This window comes from Physella acuta, unplaced genomic scaffold (assembly GCF_028476545.2).
Source record: "Physella acuta isolate Inbredline_101_S28 unplaced genomic scaffold, ASM2847654v3 ptg000486l, whole genome shotgun sequence".
NCBI classification, from domain to species: Eukaryota; Metazoa; Mollusca; class Gastropoda; family Physidae; genus Physella; species Physella acuta.
In genome coordinates, this window is record NW_026732005.1 from 396,828 (window position 1) to 419,180 (window position 22,353).

The following is a 22,353-nucleotide window of genomic DNA, read 5'->3' on the forward strand; positions in this document are numbered from 1 at the left end:
TACAATATTTATTGTGACCAGCAAATATCACTTAGCACACCACAGTATGGTGCTAATAAAAACTGCTCCTGTAAAAGTCCTTCACCAACAAAGAAAGCGATAACAAACTTGTAACATTTGATATAAAACATTGTAATGAAAAAACATAGCAAAATCATGAAATGCAATTACGCTGTAAGAATTAATATGCATTTAAGGGGTGCAGTAGATAAAGTACTAGTTACATTTTGACAAGATGTAACTTGTTTTTAAAAATTGGAAATGCTTTTAATTTGTTTCATAAAATCAACTCAATTATCAACATGTGAATGTTTCCATTAACCAAATTTACAAGAAAGATACAATAAAAACAACCAAATAATATGCAAAAACTGCTGATTTAATAACAAAATGCAACTTAAGTACTCTCTCTACCACTTCCTTCTAATTACTAGTAAATAAAGACACATCTGCATGAAATTGGCATTGCTTACAGCTGTAAACTGATATGTAAAGTTTTCATCAGAAGTTTGCTAAAGTAATATAAGTCAATATTTGCTGCGATACCATTATGAGCTAGAATAATGTAGAAAAACTCATTGCTTTATAATTAAAAAAAAAAGTTTGTATGAAAACATAATACTTGGTTACATGCTTTTTGTATCAACAACTATTATACCCTCAAACAATAATTTGTAACTATCTTTCACAATTACAGCAGTAAGATTAAAATCTCAACACATTTTCTGCCTATATTTGTAAGAAATAGATGGCCAAAGTAAGTTGACAACAATGACTACGACGGCGAGGATGTATATATTTATCACTGTGTTCTCCCTGGGAAGAAAACACTGAGCGAGGCTGAAGTTCTGGTGGTTGATGCGAGCCTGAAACAAGGGTCAAATAGGGTCAATTACATGTATGAAACATGGGTCAAATAGGGTCAATTACATGTATGAGACAAGGGTCAAATAGGGTCAATTACATGTATAAAACAAAGGTCAAATATTCAATTACATGTATGAAACTAAGGTCAAATAGGGTCAGTTATATGTATGTAACAAGGGTCAAATAGGGACAATTATTTATATGTAACAAGGATAAAATATGGACAATTATTTGTATAAAACAAGGACAAAATGTGGACATACATGTCTAAAATTACTATTAAGAGTTGGGTTGTCTAAAATTACCAGTAAGAGAGTTGGGTTGTCTAAAATTACCAGTGAGGGAGTTGGGTTGTCTAAAATTACCAGTAAGAGAGTTGGGTTGTCTAAAATTACCTGTAAGAGAGTTGGGTTGTCTAAAATTACAATTAAGAGAGTTAGGTTGTCTAAAATTACCAGTAAGAGAGTTAGGTTGTCTAAAATTACCAGTAAGAGAGTTGGGTTGTCCCTGTTCCTCCAGCTAAAGGAGGAGACGCTCCACTCTGGAACCTTATTGTCATGGACACGATAACAGCCGTGGTGTGTATGTGCACTGATGACTAGCCTCGGCTGAATCAATGAAAACAACTGCAAGAGAGAAAAAAAAGCAATAATCAAATCTTTCCATGTCGAGGAAACCAAATTTTTTTAACAAAAAACTCTGCACCCCAAATGCACATCTACTCACAAGGTGGGTAGACCTGAGATCAAGACAGTCCAGTCGCGGACGAAATGGAATGGTTTTCTCCTGAGGTGGAGCTGAGTCTTCTGTATTGCACTCAGAATCTGAAGCTCTGTACATGGGGAAGTGCTGGGGAAAATGTCATGGGGTAGCTTTTTAATTAGCCAGTAACTCACTAACTGTCATGGGTCAACTTTTATTTTAGCCAGTAATTGAGTAAATACAAATAATTCCTTAGTTTTAGACACTTTGCAAAAGTAAATCTAAATTTAAATATTCACCTGCAATAAAATTGGCTGCGTTTTACATCTGTTATCTGTTGTCTTTAAAATAGAAAAAAAAATGTTTCAAATTTAAGAATTCATCCAGATGAAATCTAAATAGTGTTAAAAGGCCTAAAGAGAGAAAAAAGTTGCCAATTAATATGAGCATGAAGTTAACTTTCATTCTCTAAACTTTTCAGCCAAAGGGCCGCATTAGCTATCAAATATAAGTTCATGGGCCAGAGTTTCTTCTAGGCATCTTTTCGGTAGTTTAGAGACCCCTGCTCTAGATAATGCTCCTTATTTGTTTCTATAATCTTCCTATTTCCACATTAGCCCTTATTTTTCAATCAAAAGAAACTATATTAATTGGACATGAATCTAAAACACTTGATACATGCAGATATTGTAGCTAGACATAAGACATAATTTTAAAAAAACTGGCCAATAAAAAAAGCCAACTTATCATGTCAAATGTTATGATAGTTATGGCAACTCATCATTTCAATGTTATGATTGATCTGGCAACTCATCCTGTCAACAATTTAAACCTGTACTAAAAATATCTTTACCGTAAGACAGTCGGGCAGGACAGACAAATTCTTGGCTATCTCCTGCAGCTGTTTCTCCGCCTGCAGACAGATGCTGCACTCATCGCCCTCCATGGCCATGGAGTTGACCAAAACAAATAAATTATTTTTGATGTTGAGTATTCGGACAGAAGGGGAGTTAAATTCTTCAACAAATCTTTCGTGCTTGTGTTCGGTCATCCTGTGGGGCAAACCATAAGACAAGTTTTAAGACACAGTGGTTGATGAGACAGGTCTCAAGACACAATGGTTGATGAGACAGGTGTGAAGACATTTTGTTTGATAGGGAATGTGTTGAGACACAGTGGTTGATAAGATAGGTGATATGATACTGTGGTTGATCAGACAGGTGTTAATACAGTGGTTAATAAGACAAGTGTTAAGACAGTAGTTGTTGAGACAGGTGTTAAGACATTTTGTTTTATAGGAAATGTGTTAAGACACAGTGGTTGATGGGGCAAATGTTAAGACACAGTAATAGATTAAAAACTATTAGCAGTAATAATAGATCTTCTAGAAACAGATGACATAAGCCAATAGATAAGGAATTTTCCTACAGAAATCATTTACATGTAGTGAAAGCCTTCGTCATGGTTTCCTGAGAGGACATGGAGTTGTGTGCCTTTAGGAACAGCAAACATTGATTTAAACCTGGCCACATGATACAGGAACTCTTCATCATCGCACCATTTACCTTCATCCAACAGATCACCTGAAACAGGTTCATAGGTATTCAATGTCAATAGTTTAATGATGTATACAAAATGGCTGGGAACTTTGAACTCTTCAGCTCAAGAAAATAGTAAATGTACAGTTCTTTAGTGACTTTGTAAAAAGGAAATAATTGTGTACACACCTAAAACAAAGACCACATCTGGTTTGTGTATTAACATTGTTGTCTGGAAGGCTTGCTTCATCTGCCACTCTCTGGAAACAACAATAATTGCAACTAATTCATTCAACAATTACAAAGGTTGCACTGGGCTTTCTAACACTTTGTTTAAGTCCACTATATCTCATGAACTAAACAGTAGTATAAATAGTATCAACCAGCAGCATGAGAATTTTACATCTGAAGCTAGCAATAGAAAATATAACAAAGCCTCGGTATACCAATAGGTACAGGACCAAAATCTAAATTAAATTATAAAAACAGCATTCAAGAATATCCCAACACCAGATCTTGATACAACAGGTGAAACTCTCAGTCACTGTCCACACAACACGACCTTGTCAAATAGGACAAACATCAGACAGTACAAATTACCTTCGGAGTTTATCAAACCAATGGCCTTGCCGAAATCCTAAAAGATGAGTATCTGCTATAAACATGACCTTGATGTTCGTGCCATATCCTGCGTCTGATGACTGGATGTAAGGGACAGAAGGCCACGTACATTGGATCATCACAACAGCATAGTGAAAGACCTGGATGGGACAGTTTTTATACTGGATGGGACAGTTTTTATACTGGATGGGACAGTTTTTATACTGGATGGGACAGTTTTTATACTGGATGGGACAGTTTTTATACTGGATGGGACAGTTTTTATACTGGATGGGACAGTTTTTATACTGGATGGGACAGTTTTTATACTGGATGGGACAGTTTGTATACTGGATGGGACAGTTTTTATACTGGATGGGACAGTTTTTATACTGGATGGGACAGTTTGTTTACTGGATGGGACAGTTTTTATACTGGATGGGACAGTTTTTATACTGGATGGGACAGTTTGTATACTGGATGGAACAGTTTTTATACTGGATGGGACAGTTTTTATACTGGATGGGACAGTTTTTATACTGGATGGGACAGTTTTTATACTGGATTGGATTTGACAGTTTTTATACTGGATGGGACTTGACAGTTTTTATACTGGATGGGACTTGACAGTTTTTATACTGGATTGGATTTGACATTTTTTATACTGGATGGGACTTGACAGTTTTTATACTGGATGGGACTTGACAGTTTTTATACTGGATTGGATTTGACAGTTTTTATACTGGATGGGACTTGACAGTTTTTATACTGGATGGGATTTGACAGTTTTTAAAATCTAGTAGTTCCCTTTCAAACCTGACGGTCTATGGGGCAAGTGAAGTAGAGTTCACCTGTTTCTGTAAACTTTACTTTCCCCGTGAGTTAGGTACCTATCAGAGCTGGGTGGACTCAGGGATGTTCTTCTGACATGCAACTGGATTCAAACTGGACACTTTCAGGTTAAGAGTCTAGCGCTCTACCGCTAGGCCACTCTGTCCCACTTTTAAAACCAGTGTGAACTCAATTACTTTATTTACATTAAAGATAAAAAAACATTACTATATTTAAAACTTTTTTCAGAAGAAAGACTTAGTTAACTCTAAACACATGAAAACAAATTCAATAAAATACACATGAACAATAATACCAAGTTGGTGCATACCTCACAGTAGAGAAAAAAACACAAGAAAATGAGGAACGATCGAAAGATTTTGTTGTTTACAATGAGATGGGAGCATTTCTTCACAGGCCCTAAAACATGCTCCAGATAAATCATTGTATTAATAGTTTCAGCTGTAGCTTTAGCCACATCATTGAAGACATCTGTTGCTGATCTGAAAAAATATATGGAATTGTTAATCGAAACAAGTTGCGGAACAACAAAATAAAAGAAGCTCACTTTGTAGTTAACCTTATCAACATATTTTTTATATTAGCATTAACAATACTTAATTTACAAAATTAATACTAATGACTGAATCATTTGATACAGATATCAGTCCACGGACAAATTCAAAGTTAGATGTGAATGAGCATTGCCACATAAATTTGTGCTAGAAAATCTTGAACACTTGCAATAGCCAAACATAAAATAAAGTTCAAGCCATGGTAATGAGCTTAGAAGAAATCACATATAAAGTTGGCATCTCCATTGATTTAGTGCATAACAGGATCAGAAGTTGGATAAGCTTCATGATAATCTCTTAATAATTGTATCTACCAAATTTGTTGAGAGGGACCTCATCACTTCAGTTGACATCGTCACGTGCTTTTTGTTTATTATGTCTCTTACACTTATAAAATAAAAATGAATACTTTTAAAAACTTTTGAAGCCTAAAAATAAAAACTAATTTGCCAATGCAGAGAATTTTAAAATTTTAAAAATAATTTTACTTTTAGGCTACATTTCTATGAACTATAAGCCTAAGCATAGATCCGATAAATTAAGGATTAGACCTTTCATTTGTATTTAAATATTGTATTATGTCTAACTGGCTCAGGACTAATCATATTCATAATAGATCAAAATGTTTTGTCCATTTCATTTTCATCTTAGAACATTAAATTGCACTTTAAAATCTAAAAATGAAAGTTGGCATTTTATTTAGAAACATAGGGCAAATAATATAGGCCTAGGCCTAGTTGTAATTAATTAATAACAGGCCTCTAGGCCCCAATATTTTAACCCTCTTGAGACGCCCGGGCCGATCTATCGGCCGCTGGTTTTATAGCCAAAAAGACGACCGGCCGATCTATCGGCCGGGTCTCAGCCGCGATAGTAGACGCCACACGATTGGCTTTCTAGTATCATATCAGCCAATCAGATTGCTTCTAACTGTTATAGTACATATCTAGCACTTCAATGGCGACTTCCATTGAAAGTTTGCCTCATTTTTTTGTTTTTTATCGATTTTTTTAGTGCCGTGAGTCCTATCATAAATTTTCTTATGTCCAACAGTCCAGTCATCAAAATATACTAAAAATATACTTAGAAATTCTAATGTAGAAATAATAATCAGTAAATTAGTTCAGATTATTGAATAGATGTTTGTGTATTATTTAGATTAGCATTACAGAGAGAAAAAACGTATTGTTATACAAATTTACTGTAATTTAGTGCCGTCAATTTTTTTTTCGTGCATAAATTATGCAAATCAGAAAGCTCAAATATATATATGTTGAGATTTTTATTAGATTTATAAAAATCATATTAGCTCATTCAATTTCCTAATAAATAATATATATTTTTATGCATGTAAAATAATTATTTTATTTTTTTCAAAATTTTTTTGTGATACAAGTGCAAAACTTGAAAGTAGGCTCCGTCTTCTTAGCACCGGCTCTCTAAAAAAGCTACGTCTTAAGAGGGTTAAAGAATTCTCTTATAAATATGATTTATCTGTCAGTGTTACAAGATACAGGGACAGTAATAGAGTATGACAATTATCAATTAACATCACTAACCATTAACTTGTCAGCACAATTACAAATTAAGAATAAGAACTTAGATTTTATCTTAGATTCTCTTAGAATATCTACTTAATATTTTATATAGTATGGGGGCCTAATCTAAATATTTAATAATATCAAGATAGGCATACATATAGTGTAACAGGTAACAATTAAATTAGATAGGACCTATTCTAAATCTTAATTCTAATCTAAATGACATAGGCCTATAGTATAGGGCTAGGGCTATAGGCCTACTACTAATTAATTAATTGGGCCTAGATTCTAGATCTAGAAATTTAAAATTTTAGTTGTAACTGGTCCTAGTTATTAGCTTATAGTTAAGGAAGTTAAGGTCATAATCCATTATCATTAGATTATGATAAGATGGTGATGATAAATAAGGTGTGTGTGTATCTCCAAAGCAAACTGATGCAGGATCAATTCAATGGCTTGCAGAGAGGGAAGCATAGTTTCCTCCAGGCATCTCTTGGGAGGGGGGGGGGAGCTAACATTATTTTAGTAAGATCTAGATCTAGTAGCCTACATAAAAATACGGCACGGGGACTGTGTGTGTGTATGATACAGAATAGATCTAGAACTGAGTATAGAGTATAGACTATAGCACAGTTGAGAATAATACTAATATTAATAACTAATAGTTAGGGATGTAACGTTGTATGAGATGAGTGTAAAATTACTAATTAATTATATTAATTAATAATTAGGCCTAGATCTAGATCTAGATCTACCGAGTATCGGCGACTAATATTAGTATTAGGCATAGTTTTTAAAAATAAGTTTTTAATAATTAGTCTATAGTTACTAGATCTACTTCAGCATACATTTGTTATAGATACAGGACAAGCCATACGTCAAGACAACAATCATTCAGACAAAAGATTTTCAGTAGATGTAAAAGCTTGACTAGTAAAAATGCGAAATTGCTGTCTAGTTTCAACAGTAAAAAACTTTTCTTTAAGCTTATGATAAACAGTAGGCCCAAGAGAGACAACCGTAAGACTAAGTTAAGACCCACTACCTTGGCTACAGTCGTTGGTTTATCTTTAATATCTTAGGTTACTTTTTGAGCCAAACGGCATTTATTCGATCAGTGTAGATCTAGTTTAACAAAATTTAATGTAAAAAATATCTAATCGTATTGCAATGCATTTTTTGCGTGGCCAAAATCTTAATATGCAAAATTGAATATTGAATGCTTGAAATTGAAATTTTCTTATAGGCCCTTAATAATATTAATCTTAATTTTAATATTTATTAGTAACGCCTGGTTAGAAATATTTTTTAATTGCCCGATGCAGTGTTTCTTCCAGACTTTTTTCTCCGTGAGGGCACTTGATATTTTCGGGGAGGGGGGGAGGGGTGCGGTCAACATATTCCGTGGGGGGAGTGGGGAGGGGGGCGGACACTAGTAAAACTATATGTTTACTATTTAAATTCCATCTCGTTCGGGGAGGGGGGGGGGGGGCGGTAGACTTTCTTCGGGGGGGGGGGGGGAGGGGGGCAAATAGATGCCTGGAAGAAACTCTGGCCTGATGTAGTGTTGCTTAATATCAAAATACACTGCAGCCTTTTGGTAATATGTAATTGCTCTATAAAGGCTTACAACAGTGATATTAGGCCAATTTTTGTCTTTTTATTAAAATAGTTTTTGGTAATTTACCACATTAGAGTACTAGCTAGTGTTAAAGTTTATTATGAAACATTCATTATAAATTCCTAATATCATTTTCATCGTCATATTCTTTCACATCATGTTTGCCAGATATTTACCATGATCTGAATATCTGAATCGTTTCTAAATGGATACGTCAACCATGGATGTAAATGAATTATTAGCTGAACATGGCCCGTGATTTCGTTTGTATGGTATCGTAAGAATGCTGATGGTGCGTATAGAAGTTTCTTTGTTTTACACTACCTTATTTTATTATCCCCCTTTTTAAATATTTTTTTTTCACTGACAGGGTTATTGGTATTTCTCGTCAGTTTCCCTAGATCAATTGAAAAAAAGTCAAAGTTATATATTAAGCTTTTGGTTCACAATCCCATTTTCACGATTCCAGTGCCACAATGATGGGGAATGTTATCTTTGTCTAGGTTTATTTTATCTTCACTTTCATGTTTTGAACCAGTGTTTCTTCCAGGTGTCTACCGCCTCCCCTCTCACAGAACGAAATGAAATTTATGTATAAAATATAGACTTTTAACAGTGTCCGCCCCGCCCCCCCCCCACCCTGGAGAAAAAAGCCTGGAAGAAACACTGTTTTGAACGCTTGAATAAGATAGATATTTAGCGTCAAATTAGGGGGATTAAAGTGGGAGGGGGGTGTAATATTTTAAACATAATTCGTTGTTTTCATTACCAAATTGCATGTTACTATTGTAGCACTTCTCACCGCTTATATTCAGCCTGTTCTAAATGAGTTTTTTCCCCTGGTGTTGTAGCATGGAAACTCATATCTGATTTATTTTATTTACTGTCTGGTACACGGGTACAAACTCTGGTCCGCCTAAACGGAGTACAACGGCTGGACTGTTAGATCAACTCAGAACTTTAGAACTCAAACACATGATTAGAGCTTTACTTTAATTAATCAAGAATACAAAATACACAAATGTTATTAAGATAAAAATAGAAATTACAACAATGTCATAGATTTTATGATCGTTATTATCGTTTGTTAACAATTTTTAAACTAATAATACAAAAGTTCAAAAGTTAGGCATCACCATTTTATTGGAGAGTGTTAAACCACATGACTCAATCTTGATCAGACAAACTATGGTAATAAAATAAAGTATAGATCTAAGTGTTATTAAATCAATACCGAGTGAGGACATTAGGCAAATCACATTCATCGATTCCTAGGGGAATCGGAGAGAGGGGGGGGGGGGGGGGTGTAATTTTGTGACCATGTGTGCTGATGGGGATGGTTCAGATAGTGTGGTGTCACACTTTTGCATTTAAAACAGTAATGTTAGAAACTGAATTTTAGCCGTCATGTTACGTTTTAGAAATCCATTTTAGTAAATTGTAATAGACATTGATTCATGTACTAATGTTGACTAAGCGCAGTCAATAATTTAAAAAGATATCGATGTTTACAAAAAATTAAACTGCAATGTTTAGGGGTTATATAAGCAGAGGTGTGACGTCATTTAGGGGGTGGGAGAATCTGGCTTTTTGCAACAATGTGTGACGGATGGTAGGACGGTGGTAGAAAGATGGACTTCGAGTATGGATTACCATTAAAACAAAACCACAAGGGGTCGACCAACAAAGTTGAACAACCTTTACTGACAATCACTGCAGTTTGTGTTCTTTTGTTGTGCATACATTTACCAGTCAGCATCATACTTTAACCCACTAACATTTAATCCACCAGCGTTAGCCCCACTGTGAGGGTGGTCAGCCCACCAGCCCAGTCTGTACACCATAGCCCCACTGCTACCTGGGCAGGTGCACGCGGTGTACGTGTATCGGGTGTGATCACCCACCTCCTGCGTGAGTACCCAGTGACCCACAGACACCTGCTTAGAACAGCCGTGAGGGTGGGATACTAAAATGACCAGCTTTAAATCATGCTTCTCACTCTCGTATTTTTCTTCTATGTACACACGCTGGCCAAGAAATCGTCCAACCATCTGCTGAAGCTGTGTCCCTATCTCCATGTCATGTGTAACATAAAACAAACGACAAAAATCTTTCTCAGCCTCCGATGTATCGTCCACCTTCCACCCAGTAAGGTTGATGGTTGGACTAGAATCGCCATCAAACCACAACCTACAGCTGGACTGTCTCGCTTCACTCGTATCAAAAACCACATGCTTCGCTGTCCCCACAATGACCCTCCACCACACTTTACTAGGTGTTCCCGATACTTCACATTCAGGACATGGACATGTTCTGTATGGCGGTTCTGTTTTGTTCATATCTTCTGAGTACTTGGTCGCTAGCCACACCCTTCCCGAGCCCATCCTCAGAAGCCTCTTACCCCTAGAGCTGTAGAAAGGATATGGGTCTTTTGTGTCAGGTACAAATTCGGGTCTGTCGGGGCTGGTGAACTTAACAGTTATTCTAACCGTCAGGTCGATTAAACATTTGGCGACGTCAAAGATGGCCTCATCCCGGCAGCCTGATGGGAGGTCTTCAATGGAAAACTTTTTAGCTGGGATAAACCCGGTGTGGCTGGGATTTTTAGGACAACTCGTCCAGTGTGTGTGTAAATCTGCCTCACCTTGACCTTCAAAACATTATTGTACTTCGTGTGTACCTTTGCAAGTGAACAAATAAATAAATACATAAATAAAATTTGATATGATATGATATATAAGTTGATGTGTTGTTTATTGTCCAGCTTTAGTATACCTAATAGATAACGCATGTACATTAAGTTACATTGTAATCATGTTAATTTTTTAAAATGTGTATCCAAATAATTTCTAGTTAATTAATGAGACCCAGTATATGAAAACAAAACAAAAAGAAAATGTTTACAAAAGAAAGCAAACTTTTCTTTTTACTATCAAACAAATATGCAAGTGTTTTAAAAGAAAGTATTTGTGTCATATTTACCTGTGAAGCAAAACGACAAATCACTGGTCGATAGCTCGGGACTAGCCATGATCCTCTCCTGTCAACCACAGTAAAATCAGTTTAACTTGATAAAAACATGAATCATATTCCTGTTAATCTAACTATAATCAATTCGAAGTTTATTTAAAGCTAAAAGATTTTGAATATTAAACTTGAATAAATAAAAATAAAATACACAAATAATCTCCAGGTACGGTGCTAAATTGCTGTACATAGACATACATATGCTGTCGTGCTGATCTTACAGAAACGATACGCATCAACAAAACCTGTCATGCAATAGTGTGCTGTGTCTACAAGCTTATCGCACCAGTAACTTCAAGATTTGGCACACTATATATCAATTTATGTAGATTGCAGTACCGTATATCAGTTTATAAACGTGCTGTATGGAATCAACGTGTCAAACCACCAGTTTAAAAATGGGTTGTGTGGAGGTATTTAATTTCCTTGTTCGACTTGAACTCTGTTACTTATGGTAATTAGCACTGAACTATCTGCTGTCAATGACGTACCAAGTTGGACAAGATGAAACAAAATTATCCACCGATTAGGTTTGGGTAAGATTGGGCGTTTGGGTGTAGCTTAAATACTTTCACAGGAATTTTAGTCTAAGCATAGGCCTACTTGTCACACTTGTGTGCGTGTGTTTGTGTGTAATATGGGGGGGGGGGGGGAGGTCTAATTCCCTCCAAAACTATGGATCTGGAATAGCATAATCTGTTCTAAATGGGTACAAGCCTAAATAGGGATCAGGTGGTCAGTACAACATACATAAAAGTATACATTATTTCAATTATTGCATAGCAACGATATGAAATTCATTGTTTGTAAAAAAAAAAATCATTTCTCATGATTTAATATGAGCGATGCCTTTTTTAAACGGTATGATACTATCGATTACGCTCGAATATCAATCAATGGAAATAATTAAATTTGAGAAAAATGGAGCGATTGTCTCAGATTTCACAGACTTGAATCAACAGCTGGAGTATTTTAAAGACTTATTGTCGTGGGCACGTTACACATAAAAATAAAAGCAAAGTATAATCTCTCACAGGATTCAGGCGTTTGACTGATTGTTGTAAGCGCTTGTGGCTTGACTCACACATTACACATAAAAGTAAAGTATAATCTTTAGGCTGATCCAAGTCCGCAGTGGTATAAACAGATTTAGATCAAACAGAGGTGTTATCAATCTGTCATGTTAGTGTTAGGTTAACACACAGAAAAGTGTGATAGTTAACACAAAGTGTAGGTGTTTTGTACCCTTGGTAAAAAAAACAACTAGTTAGCTCTTTCGATAACCTTATTGAGGGATAAATGGATATAGAGTTGTCTCAGTTGTAGCTGATAGTATTGTGTTTATAGAGAACTGGCACCCACATTCAAACTACCAAATGCTACAAATATTGGGAATTATATATAAATTCAGATCACCAGCTAGTTGAAGTGAAATCAATATTTTACTAGACACGACATGTCAAAGCTGGGCAGAGGCGTAGCGACCTTTCCCGGCGCCCGGGGACAAACTTTCGATTTGCATCCCCCCGTCGAACTTTTCATTTGCACCCCTCCCCCCCTCAAACTTTCAATTTGGCGCCCCCCCCCCCCTAAGGTCGGCGCCCGGGGACATATGTCCCCGCCCCCCCCCCCTCGCTACGCCTCTGAAGCTGGGAGTATATGACTTACTGCCAAAAGCAGATAGGTTTTGTCACAAGTCGGGAATAGTAGTGGTGGTGTGTGTGTGTGTGGGGGGGGGTGCTTTACCCATCTGTTGACTCCCGACCTTGCGACGCCGCTGTGTACAATGTATTCTGTTTAGTATTCAGCATACATTCTCCAAGTAATAATTGAGCCCACTTTCAAAATATCACAGGAGGGGGGGGGTTACTATTTTAAGCGAGTTATTTAGTTGTTAGGTGCTGTAAAGTAATCGAAAAATTTAAACATATTTTAGGCAACTCCGATTAAAGATAAAAATCATCCTCGTAAATGAACATTGCAATAACTGTCAATAGGTCAAGCTCCTCCAATTCCAACTATACCATGATGAGCTGTTTCTTCCTTTGTCTTATATATCCCAATGTGTAGGCCTTTGCTGCTGAGCTTTCTTTACAGCACTATATCATGCACGAGCTCGAAAATTCGCAACTGTTACTGAAAGCAAATAACCAACAGATTGTTATCTACTCTCTGATGTTCTGCGCCTGCGCCATGATTGATACAACAAGCAGTTTGATCTTCCGCCAATCTCAAAGCTCCGTTTGACAAATGTCGCAAACCGCCGCCCTTCGTTGTTCTCAGAAAGCAGAATAAAAAAATTGATTTGAAGCGAAATTAATATTTAAGACATGACATTGATTTATAATATCTACTTAAGTTTCAAGATTGGGCTAATCACTTGGTAAATGTCGCCGTAGTGTGAGCAGTTCGCTGGAGAATATTGTTTAGAGAGTACTTGAGCACAATTTGTTTTTAAAATAATTTTGATGGAGAGTATTTTATTCTAGTAATTAGTTTTTTTCAAAAAAATAATTTTATTCTAGGAATATTTGGAGATTAATTTATTCAAGTGCTTTTTGGAGAAAAGTTGTTAGATATAATTTTTATTTTTTGTTAGAAAGAATTAGTTTTGAATAATTTACGACAAGGTTTCACTGGGGACAAACGATGTATTGTAGTGCACGTAGCAGACGGCGGCTTGTGATTTTATGTCTCACTGTCGTGTCTGTCAATTTCCTGCTCCTGGCAGTACTCAGTAATGTTCTGACTTCAACTCTGGAGGTAAATGATTCGTTCGTTTGTTGTTGTATCAAAGGGTAGATGTTTTAATCTTAACGCGATTGTAATATATTAATAGATATATCATTTTAAAAAAAAGATAATTCTGATACTATAATAATAATAATGATAATAATGATAATAATGATGATAATAATAATAATAATAATAATAATAATAATAATAATAATAATAATAATAATAATAATAATAATAATAATAATAATAATAACAATAATAATAATAATAATAATAATAATAATAATAATAATAACAATAATAATAACAACAACTACAACAAAAACAACACTACTGCTACTATACTACTACTACTAATACTACTACTACTACTACTACTACTACTACTACTACTACTACTACTACTAGCATTAAACACAATAATCACAATGATTATAATATATTTATATCTATAGTTTAAAGTAATCGGTTATTACATGTAATTAAACAAATCTCTCAATTTAAAATATATTATTTCATGCGTTACTGCAAATAAAGTATAGCTGTACACATGGAAATCAGAATTAAACAGAGATTTTGACACATAAAATTATAGATTTAAGTAAATGTTCACAAAGCAATGAGATCGCCATCAAATGATGTCAGTTCCCTGGGGTAGGGAGGTTTTCTCTATTTTTTACGGTGAGTGGTAGTTTCACTGGTTAGGCGTTTTGGGATGATGTCTGAAAATACCCGTAACTCAAGGAGTACGCCGAACTCAAAGTTGACGGACCAGAAAAATTTACTTTGCTTTAGACATATCAGACATCTGGACCAATGCATAACTAGTCCTCACGCTAATGTTGATTGTAATAAAGCGAGATAGTGTCCGTAAATTAATTGAAGGATTTTAAAATAATGTTTTTAAGTAAAAAAACAACCAACAAAACAAGGCCATTGGTTTTGATTAATACATGATTAGTAGTTAATATTTATCTTCGATCAGCACTGATTAAGAAAAAAAAAGAACCGTCCAAAGATTTTCACCTAAGCCTCAATCATCATGATCATTTTTCCTATTCGTTCCTTGCAGAACATAGGGCCTCTGTCACAGCTTTCCACTCCCCCACGGTCTCCTGCGGCTCTTTCCAGCTGTTCCTTCCGTCCTCTCGGCCTCCTTCAGCACGCCACGTCGCCATGTCTTCCTGAGTCGACCCCTGCGTCGCTTACCCTGGGGGTTCCACCCTAGGACATGCCCGACTCTATTGCCAGCGTCCTCCCCAAACGTTAGCCCTATCCATGGCCATTTCCTCTCAGTGATTTGCCTTTATATTATTTCCTGTCCATACATCTACCATTGTTTTGAGTATTTTAGCTTGTATTTCCATTTTATTATTTCTATTTAAAAAAAAAACAATAAAAAAAAAACAAAAACAACTTGAAATGTAACGAATGCGGCTGTAGTATATTAACCTACCGTTTGTCTATTCGTCAGGATAGCATCAGATCCAATGAAACGCGTCATGAAAAAGTGAATGGCATGTCACAAAATGATGTACTGGAACTTCACAACAAACTTGTGGACTTTGGCCTTTTTCAACATAATACAAACACATATGACGTAAATAGTAAAGTAAAGGGAGACGACCAAGATGAATATCTGACAGAGTTCGAGTGGGTTGACTGGAATGACTACAGATTAATGCAAGAAGACGCCAACAGGACTGGATTAGGCGAACATGGAGATGCTGTAGATTTGGGGAAGATTAAAAAGTTGGAAGAGAATGAAACGAAACTAAACGCTAAATATAAATACAATGTTGTATTGAGTGATATGATCTCACTGGAGAGGTCTATAGGAGACCTCAGGACAGCAGCTTGCAAGAAACAAAAGTTTATCAAAAACATTCCACGCAACTCTGTCAGCATTATCTCTGTGTTCTATAACGAAAGATTATCGACCCTACTTAGAACACTACACAGTATCTTTAAAAGGTCCCCTGCTTCATTACTGAGAGAGGTCGTTCTTGTGGATGACGCTAGCAGTGACGAAGAACTCAAGAAACCACTTGACGATTACGTCAGCACACATTTTGCAAAGGTGAAGGTCGTTAGAAATCAACAGAGATCTGGTTTGATACAAAGTCGGATGATCGGAGCAGACACCACAACGGGCAGGTATCTCGTGTTCTTGGACTCTCACATGGAGGTCAACTACAACTACCTGCCTCCTCTGGTAGAGCCGATGGTTTTCAACTATAGAGCCGTCGTCTGCCCCATGGTGGACTTTATCAACTCCGACACAATGAAAGTGGACGGATTGACCAACAGAGTCCGGAGTGGTTTCGACTGGAGTATGACATATAAAAGAATGCCAATGAAAAATATCGATGACATCACGCCTCATCCTAGTCCTACAATGGTGGGATGCGCATTCGCCATCTCGCGCAAGTGGTGGGAGGAGCTAGGGAAATACGACCCCGGGCTGCAGATTTGGGGCGCGGAGCAGTACGAGATCTCGTTTAAGTCCTGGATGTGTGGCGGAAGTGTGGTGGATGCGCCGTGCTCGCGAATCGCGCATCTCTTCCGGCCACTTCCCTACGTACGCGATGTTGATGACTCTGGCGTCATTGAAAGGAACTTGCTACGTCTGGCGTCTGTATGGATGGATGGGTACAAAGATGTCGTCTTGGCTCTAAGGTCGCGGATGAAGAACATTGACTCAGGAAACCTAACAAGTCAATTCGAAATTCGCGAAAAGTTAAAGTGTAAATCTTTTCAGTGGTTTCTAGAAGAAGTGGCACCAGACATCCTTCAATACTACCCTGTTGTCACTCCACCTTCTGTAGCGTACGGGAAAATCCGAAACACCAAAAACAACACATTGTGTATTCAGAAGATTCAAGACGAATTACTATTGGTTAATTGCACTACCCAGTCAATACCTTTGTTCAACTTCGATTGGAGGAATCACATTCAAAATGAAAAATGCTTTTGTAACCCCGGAGGGGACTTTGTGTACATGTTTGAGTGTCTGGACTTCGAAGACCGGCCAACTCAGCATTTTGCTTTAGATCCCTCCACTGGACACATCGCGAATTTTTACACTCGGCTATGTCTCGACTTCGACCAAAATAGCCTGAAACTGAAAATGAAAAAATGTGACTCGTCTTCGCCCACTCAAAGGTGGACTCTGGAAAATGTCAATTTGACCCTAGCTGGTACACTCTGGTCCAAGTATGAAGCTGTCACTTATCACTATAGTGTTAGGTGACTATAAAAAACTATTTTAAAAAATATTATTGACTATGCTTTTACTGACTCTTTTGAATATTTAAAAATATTCTTTACGTAGAAGCTTTTACACGCCATGTTCTAATGTTTGACCATAAACATAAATGTAAGGGAAACCCAAGAACTGCAAAGGACATTATAAATAACGAACAATTCGACTTCACGAAAGTCTGGGTTTTCAATAATTTAAATAAAGCTTTTTTTAAAATTTTTATAATTAAGATCTATATGCATCATAGCATTTTTAAATTTGTAATAATACTTGAAAGTTAAATCAATGAAAATAAATTAAGCTATGATAACTCTGTCTAAAAACGTTAACGCGAGTGTTTGCTTGACTTGGCGACATTTGCAAGCTGAGATTAAACTTTTACCAAATCGACTTTGACTTATCAGATCAGCTTTTCTTCTTTATGTTCTTCCTGTTCTCATCGATCGAGAAGATTTGTATACACACTTTAAGAACATGTTTACTTTTTAAGCATATTACTGATTATATAAAAGGAAGTTAATAAGAACGTAGAAATGATATTGATAATTGCTATAAATCTGATCTGTATGTTCATAATCTAATACTTAAGTCTGGTAGGGGTTACCATAGTACAACTGGTAGAATTGGGGAGGGGTCAAAATTCTACAACGATTGTCCAACATTCGAAACAGTGTGCACGTGTGTCTGTATGTGTGTGTGTGTGTGTGTGTGTGTTTGTTGTCACTCCAAAAGTAAGACGTAGTAAATACATTGCACTTTTTCTCATAGAAATAGGTCAGTATGCCTGGTGTTGGTTGGGGGGGGGGGTTGAGGGTGAGGGGTGGTGTACGATACGATGTGATCTCTTCTTAGAAATTGGTGGCTGGTAATTTTGTACACATGTACAAGACAAAATATAAATAAATATGGCTGGTATGCTAGATAGTTTCCCTTCTAAATCTGGTATATTTTCTAGCTGGTCTTATACATACGGTATACCTGAAAAGTTGTCCTTGTAACAAATGAAATTATACAAAACTTTAACTAAATACAAACTATACTGACCAAGAGGACAATATTTAAGCTTAGTGTTTAGCATAGTTATGTAAGATTATGTTTTATATTTTAACAATTATCAAGCAAAATGTAAGGATAGTGTAATTGCTATTCTTAGCAATGATTTTTTAAAAGTAAATCTGAAGATTGGGCAAACATTCTACTGTAATCTCAATCCCCTAATATTATTGGGTTTATATAGTTCTGACACATGTGGTCTCAAAGCAAGACACGTGACTAGAGTCGTCAATAGAACCAACATCCTGTTCTCAAGTCACCACCAACTGCGCATGCTCCAAATAAACAATTGATTGCACTTTTCTTGTTGATCAAACCTTCCAATCCAGATAGCAACCACTCCCGACACTTTCCGTAAGTCGATAAACTGCTATTTAAACGAATAATTTTAATACATTTTTCGATTACTTTACAAATCATTAAAGGTTGGCGGTGTGGCCGGATTTCAATATGTTAGGTCTGCTTTGTTGTGAACAGTTTAAGTGACAGTATTTTTGTTACACCGTGTTTTGTTAGAGAGTATTTTAGAGTTTTCTATCAGGCAGAATTTGATCGAGATTATTTTCCTGGATTGTGACGATGTATTGTATTACACCTCGCGGTCGCCGGTCGATGTTTTTATGTTTTGCTCTCATGGCTATCAATTTTATGTTGTCTACAATCGTCATCAATGTGTTCACTTCAGGTATGAAGGTAAATAATCTGCATATCATATGTTATTTAAATGACATAGACGTTATCTGGATTTACTTTACATGTTATGGCTCACTATAAAAAGTGAACCTCATCATGTCAAGTGCGCTCTAAACCATGCCTAATATAACAAATTTTAAAAGAAATAAACGAAAAACTATTTCTTTGCTCTAGTAAAACTGTTTAAAAAAAAACAGAAAAATAAAATAAAAATCCTATGCTATATCTAAATGATAATGTTTTATCAGACTTTTGTATTTTTGTATACGAGTAATAACATTTATACATATTTACAAACTATTTTTAGAATTGCACTAAACTCCTTGTATGCCGAAGTTATTGAAACAGATGAGCTTTACTTTATCTGCCTCATGTGTCTTATGCACAAATGTGAAAAGAGGAAAGTCAGATTTAGCTTTACGAAATTTTCTTGTTCAATCCTTGACAAGCCCCCAATTTATTAAAAATTACAGCAATTAAATTAACTTTCCAAAACAGTGCGCAGACAAAAAAATGCATTGAAAATATTCTAGTTAGACTTTGATTGCTTTGATGGGAAATTTTGTGGGTAGGGTTAGCAACTATATGGAACAGGTTGTAATTAATTTAATTAAAGTACTGATTTTAAAATATTAAATAGTGCTTTTTTTCTGATATATATATATATATATATATATATATATATATATATATATATATATATATATATATATATATATATATATATATATGATAACATATAAATTATGGATTATCTATTTAAAATAGGAAAAACTAGCGATTGAGCTGATATACTCAAGTAAATCACACATCAAGAACTTGGACCTGAAGTCAAAAAGAGAATTTGGCAATATTGGGAAGGAACTAAAACAGCAGAGTGTAACACATCAGTGCACTAATTTAGATAACCAAACTGGTATATTGAAGAGAGGAGACCAAGGCCAATTTCTAACAGAGTTCGAGTGGGTTGACTGGAATGACTACAAACAGATGGAGGAAGACGCCAACAGGACTGGCTTAGGCGAACATGGAGAAGCTGTACGTTTGAAAAAGATAAAAAAATTGGACGCTAATGACAGAATTTTAACCGCTAAATATAAATACAATGTTGTATTGAGTGATATGATCTCACTGGAGAGGTCTATAGGAGACCTCAGGACAGCAGCTTGCAAGAAACAAAAGTTTATCAAAAACATTCCACGCAACTCTGTCAGCATTATCTCTGTGTTCTATAACGAAAGGTTATCGACCCTACTTCGAACACTACACAGTATCTTTAAAAGGTCTCCTGCTTCATTACTGAGAGAGGTCGTTCTTGTGGATGACGCTAGCAGTGACGAAGAACTCAAGAAACCACTTGATGACTACGTCAGCACACATTTCCCAAAGGTGAAGGTCGTTAGAAATCAACAGAGATCTGGTTTGATACAAAGCCGGATGATCGGAGCAGACGCCTCAACGGGCAGGTATCTCGTGTTCTTGGACTCTCACATGGAGGTCAACTACAACTACCTGCCTCCTCTGATAGAGCCAATGGTTTTCAACTTTAGAGCCATCGTCTGTCCCATGGTGGACTTTATCAACCCCGACACAATGAAAGTGGACGGATTGACCAACAGAGTCCGCAGTGGTTTCGACTGGAGTATGACATATAAAAGAATTCCAATGAAAAATATCGATGACATCACGCCTCATCCTAGTCCTACAATGGTGGGATGCGCATTCGCCATCTCGCGCAAGTGGTGGGAGGAGCTAGGGAAATACGACCCCGGGCTGCAGATTTGGGGCGCGGAGCAGTACGAGATCTCGTTTAAGTCCTGGATGTGTGGCGGAAGTGTGGTGGATGCGCCGTGCTCGCGAATCGCGCATCTCTTCCGGCCACTTCCTTACGTTCGCGATGTTGTTGCTGAAGACATCATTGAAAGAAACTTGCTACGTCTGGCGTCTGTCTGGATGGACGACTACAAAAATGTAGTCATGACTCTTAGACCAAAGATGAAGAACATTGACCCAGGAAACCTAACGAGTCAATTTGAAATTCGCGAAAAGTTAAAGTGTAAATCTTTTCAGTGGTTTCTAGAAGAAGTGGCACCAGACATCCTTCAATACTACCCTGTTGTCACTCCAGCTTCTGTAGCTTACGGGAAAATCCGAAACACCAAAAACAACACATTATGTATAACAACTAAATATCGTTTAAAGTTAGCCGACTGTTCTGACCAATCGGCGACTACGTTTACTTTTGACTGGAGGTTCCACATTGAGAGCGGTAAATGTTTATATAACGCCATGGGCGAGTTTGTTTCCATGTTTGAGTGTTTGGACTTTGAAGACAAACCTACTCAACGTTTCGCTTTTAATCGTCACAATGGACGCATTGCCAATTTCCAGACTCGATTATGTTTAGACTTTGATATCGATACTCTTAAGTTGAAGATGAAAAAATGTGACGATACTTCACTAACCCAAAACTGGACTTTAGAAAATGTCAACACTACCCTTGCTGACCAACTATGGTCGAATTACGAAGCTGTCAGTTATCATTATATCTTGGAGTAGAAAACCAATTTCTAAATTCTCAAAGTATCGACTAATTAAAATGAAACTACATAGCCGATTTACGACCTGCATACTATTTAAGATCCAATTGAAAACCGTATTAGCAACTATTTTTTCTCGTAAACTTTTTTTCACTCTGAATTCTAAATAACGTATATAGCTTTTTAAAAATGACATTTTACAAATAATTTATTGATATATTATTATTTAAAAATAAATTAATTACAGTGAATTTTAGATTGTAAATAAAATGATAGTTTTGTTTTAAAAGAATAAAATTTAAAGCTGTTAAAGTTTTTAAAAATAAAATAATTGCTATAATCTATTGAAATTATAAACGTCTGCACAAGTTTCTAAATTGCAGCCGTCTTTATGTACGGTTGTCAACGAAAATAATGTAGAATAGGCTCATCGTCGTATTTCTTTGAAGATGAGTCCAGCTGTCGATCCTGCTTTCAATTCGGCCAAAACGACGTCGCCAGGAACATGGATTAACTCTTTTTAATCTCGCCCACGCTTTAAAAAAATCTATACTTCAGAGGATCAATTAGATTATGAGATTAGACTTAGCTGTATATCTTCATGTTTATTTTCTTGTTCAATGGGCAAGAGGAAGTAACTGTGTTTGTTTACCCAAGCTGAGTCACTGGACTTGCCGTTTGGCATGTAAGGAAATACACCAATGTTTACAAAATTAGAGTTGAGATTTAAACTTGCCGTTTGCCAAGTAAGGAAATACACC

The 22,353-nt window shown here is 36.2% G+C and overlaps 3 protein-coding genes across 7 annotated transcripts; 2 read left to right on the top strand and 1 right to left on the bottom strand.

Moving 5' to 3' along the window:
- Positions 1–255: 255 nt before the first annotated feature.
- LOC131944266 (metallophosphoesterase 1) lies at positions 256–7,604 on the bottom strand. 4 transcript variants are annotated; one of them, XM_059304817.1, is made up of 10 exons: positions 7,503–7,604; positions 4,870–5,041; positions 3,708–3,868; positions 3,297–3,367; positions 3,011–3,152; positions 2,423–2,621; positions 1,869–1,910; positions 1,594–1,716; positions 1,353–1,493; positions 256–866 (listed from the first exon to the last, which is right to left on the bottom strand). In XM_059304817.1, exons 2-10 carry the CDS (start codon positions 4,981–4,983, stop codon positions 714–716), a joined length of 1,146 nt encoding a protein of 381 aa, XP_059160800.1. In that variant the 5' UTR covers positions 4,984–5,041; positions 7,503–7,604; the 3' UTR covers positions 256–713. The 4 variants fall into 4 exon arrangements, with proteins under 4 accessions (XP_059160800.1, XP_059160801.1, XP_059160799.1 ...); XM_059304818.1 differs by having other exon boundaries at positions 7,484–7,587; XM_059304816.1 differs by having other exon boundaries at positions 7,532–7,583.
- Positions 7,605–15,560: 7,956 nt separating this feature from the next.
- LOC131944231 (polypeptide N-acetylgalactosaminyltransferase-like 6) lies at positions 15,561–17,294 on the top strand. Its single transcript, XM_059304770.1, has one exon. The coding sequence runs from the start codon at positions 15,561–15,563 to the stop codon at positions 17,292–17,294; it is 1,734 nt and encodes a 577-aa protein (XP_059160753.1).
- Positions 17,295–18,687: 1,393 nt separating this feature from the next.
- LOC131944214 (polypeptide N-acetylgalactosaminyltransferase-like 6) lies at positions 18,688–21,659 on the top strand. Of its 2 annotated transcripts, none has more exons than XM_059304749.1 (2): positions 18,688–19,052; positions 19,821–21,659. In XM_059304749.1, the coding sequence occupies exons 1-2, from the start codon at positions 18,939–18,941 to the stop codon at positions 21,609–21,611; spliced, it is 1,905 nt and encodes a 634-aa protein (XP_059160732.1). In that variant the 5' UTR covers positions 18,688–18,938; the 3' UTR covers positions 21,612–21,659. The 2 variants fall into 2 exon arrangements, with proteins under 2 accessions (XP_059160732.1, XP_059160733.1); XM_059304750.1 differs by having other exon boundaries at positions 18,688–19,044.
- The last annotated feature ends 694 nt before the right edge of the window (positions 21,660–22,353 follow it).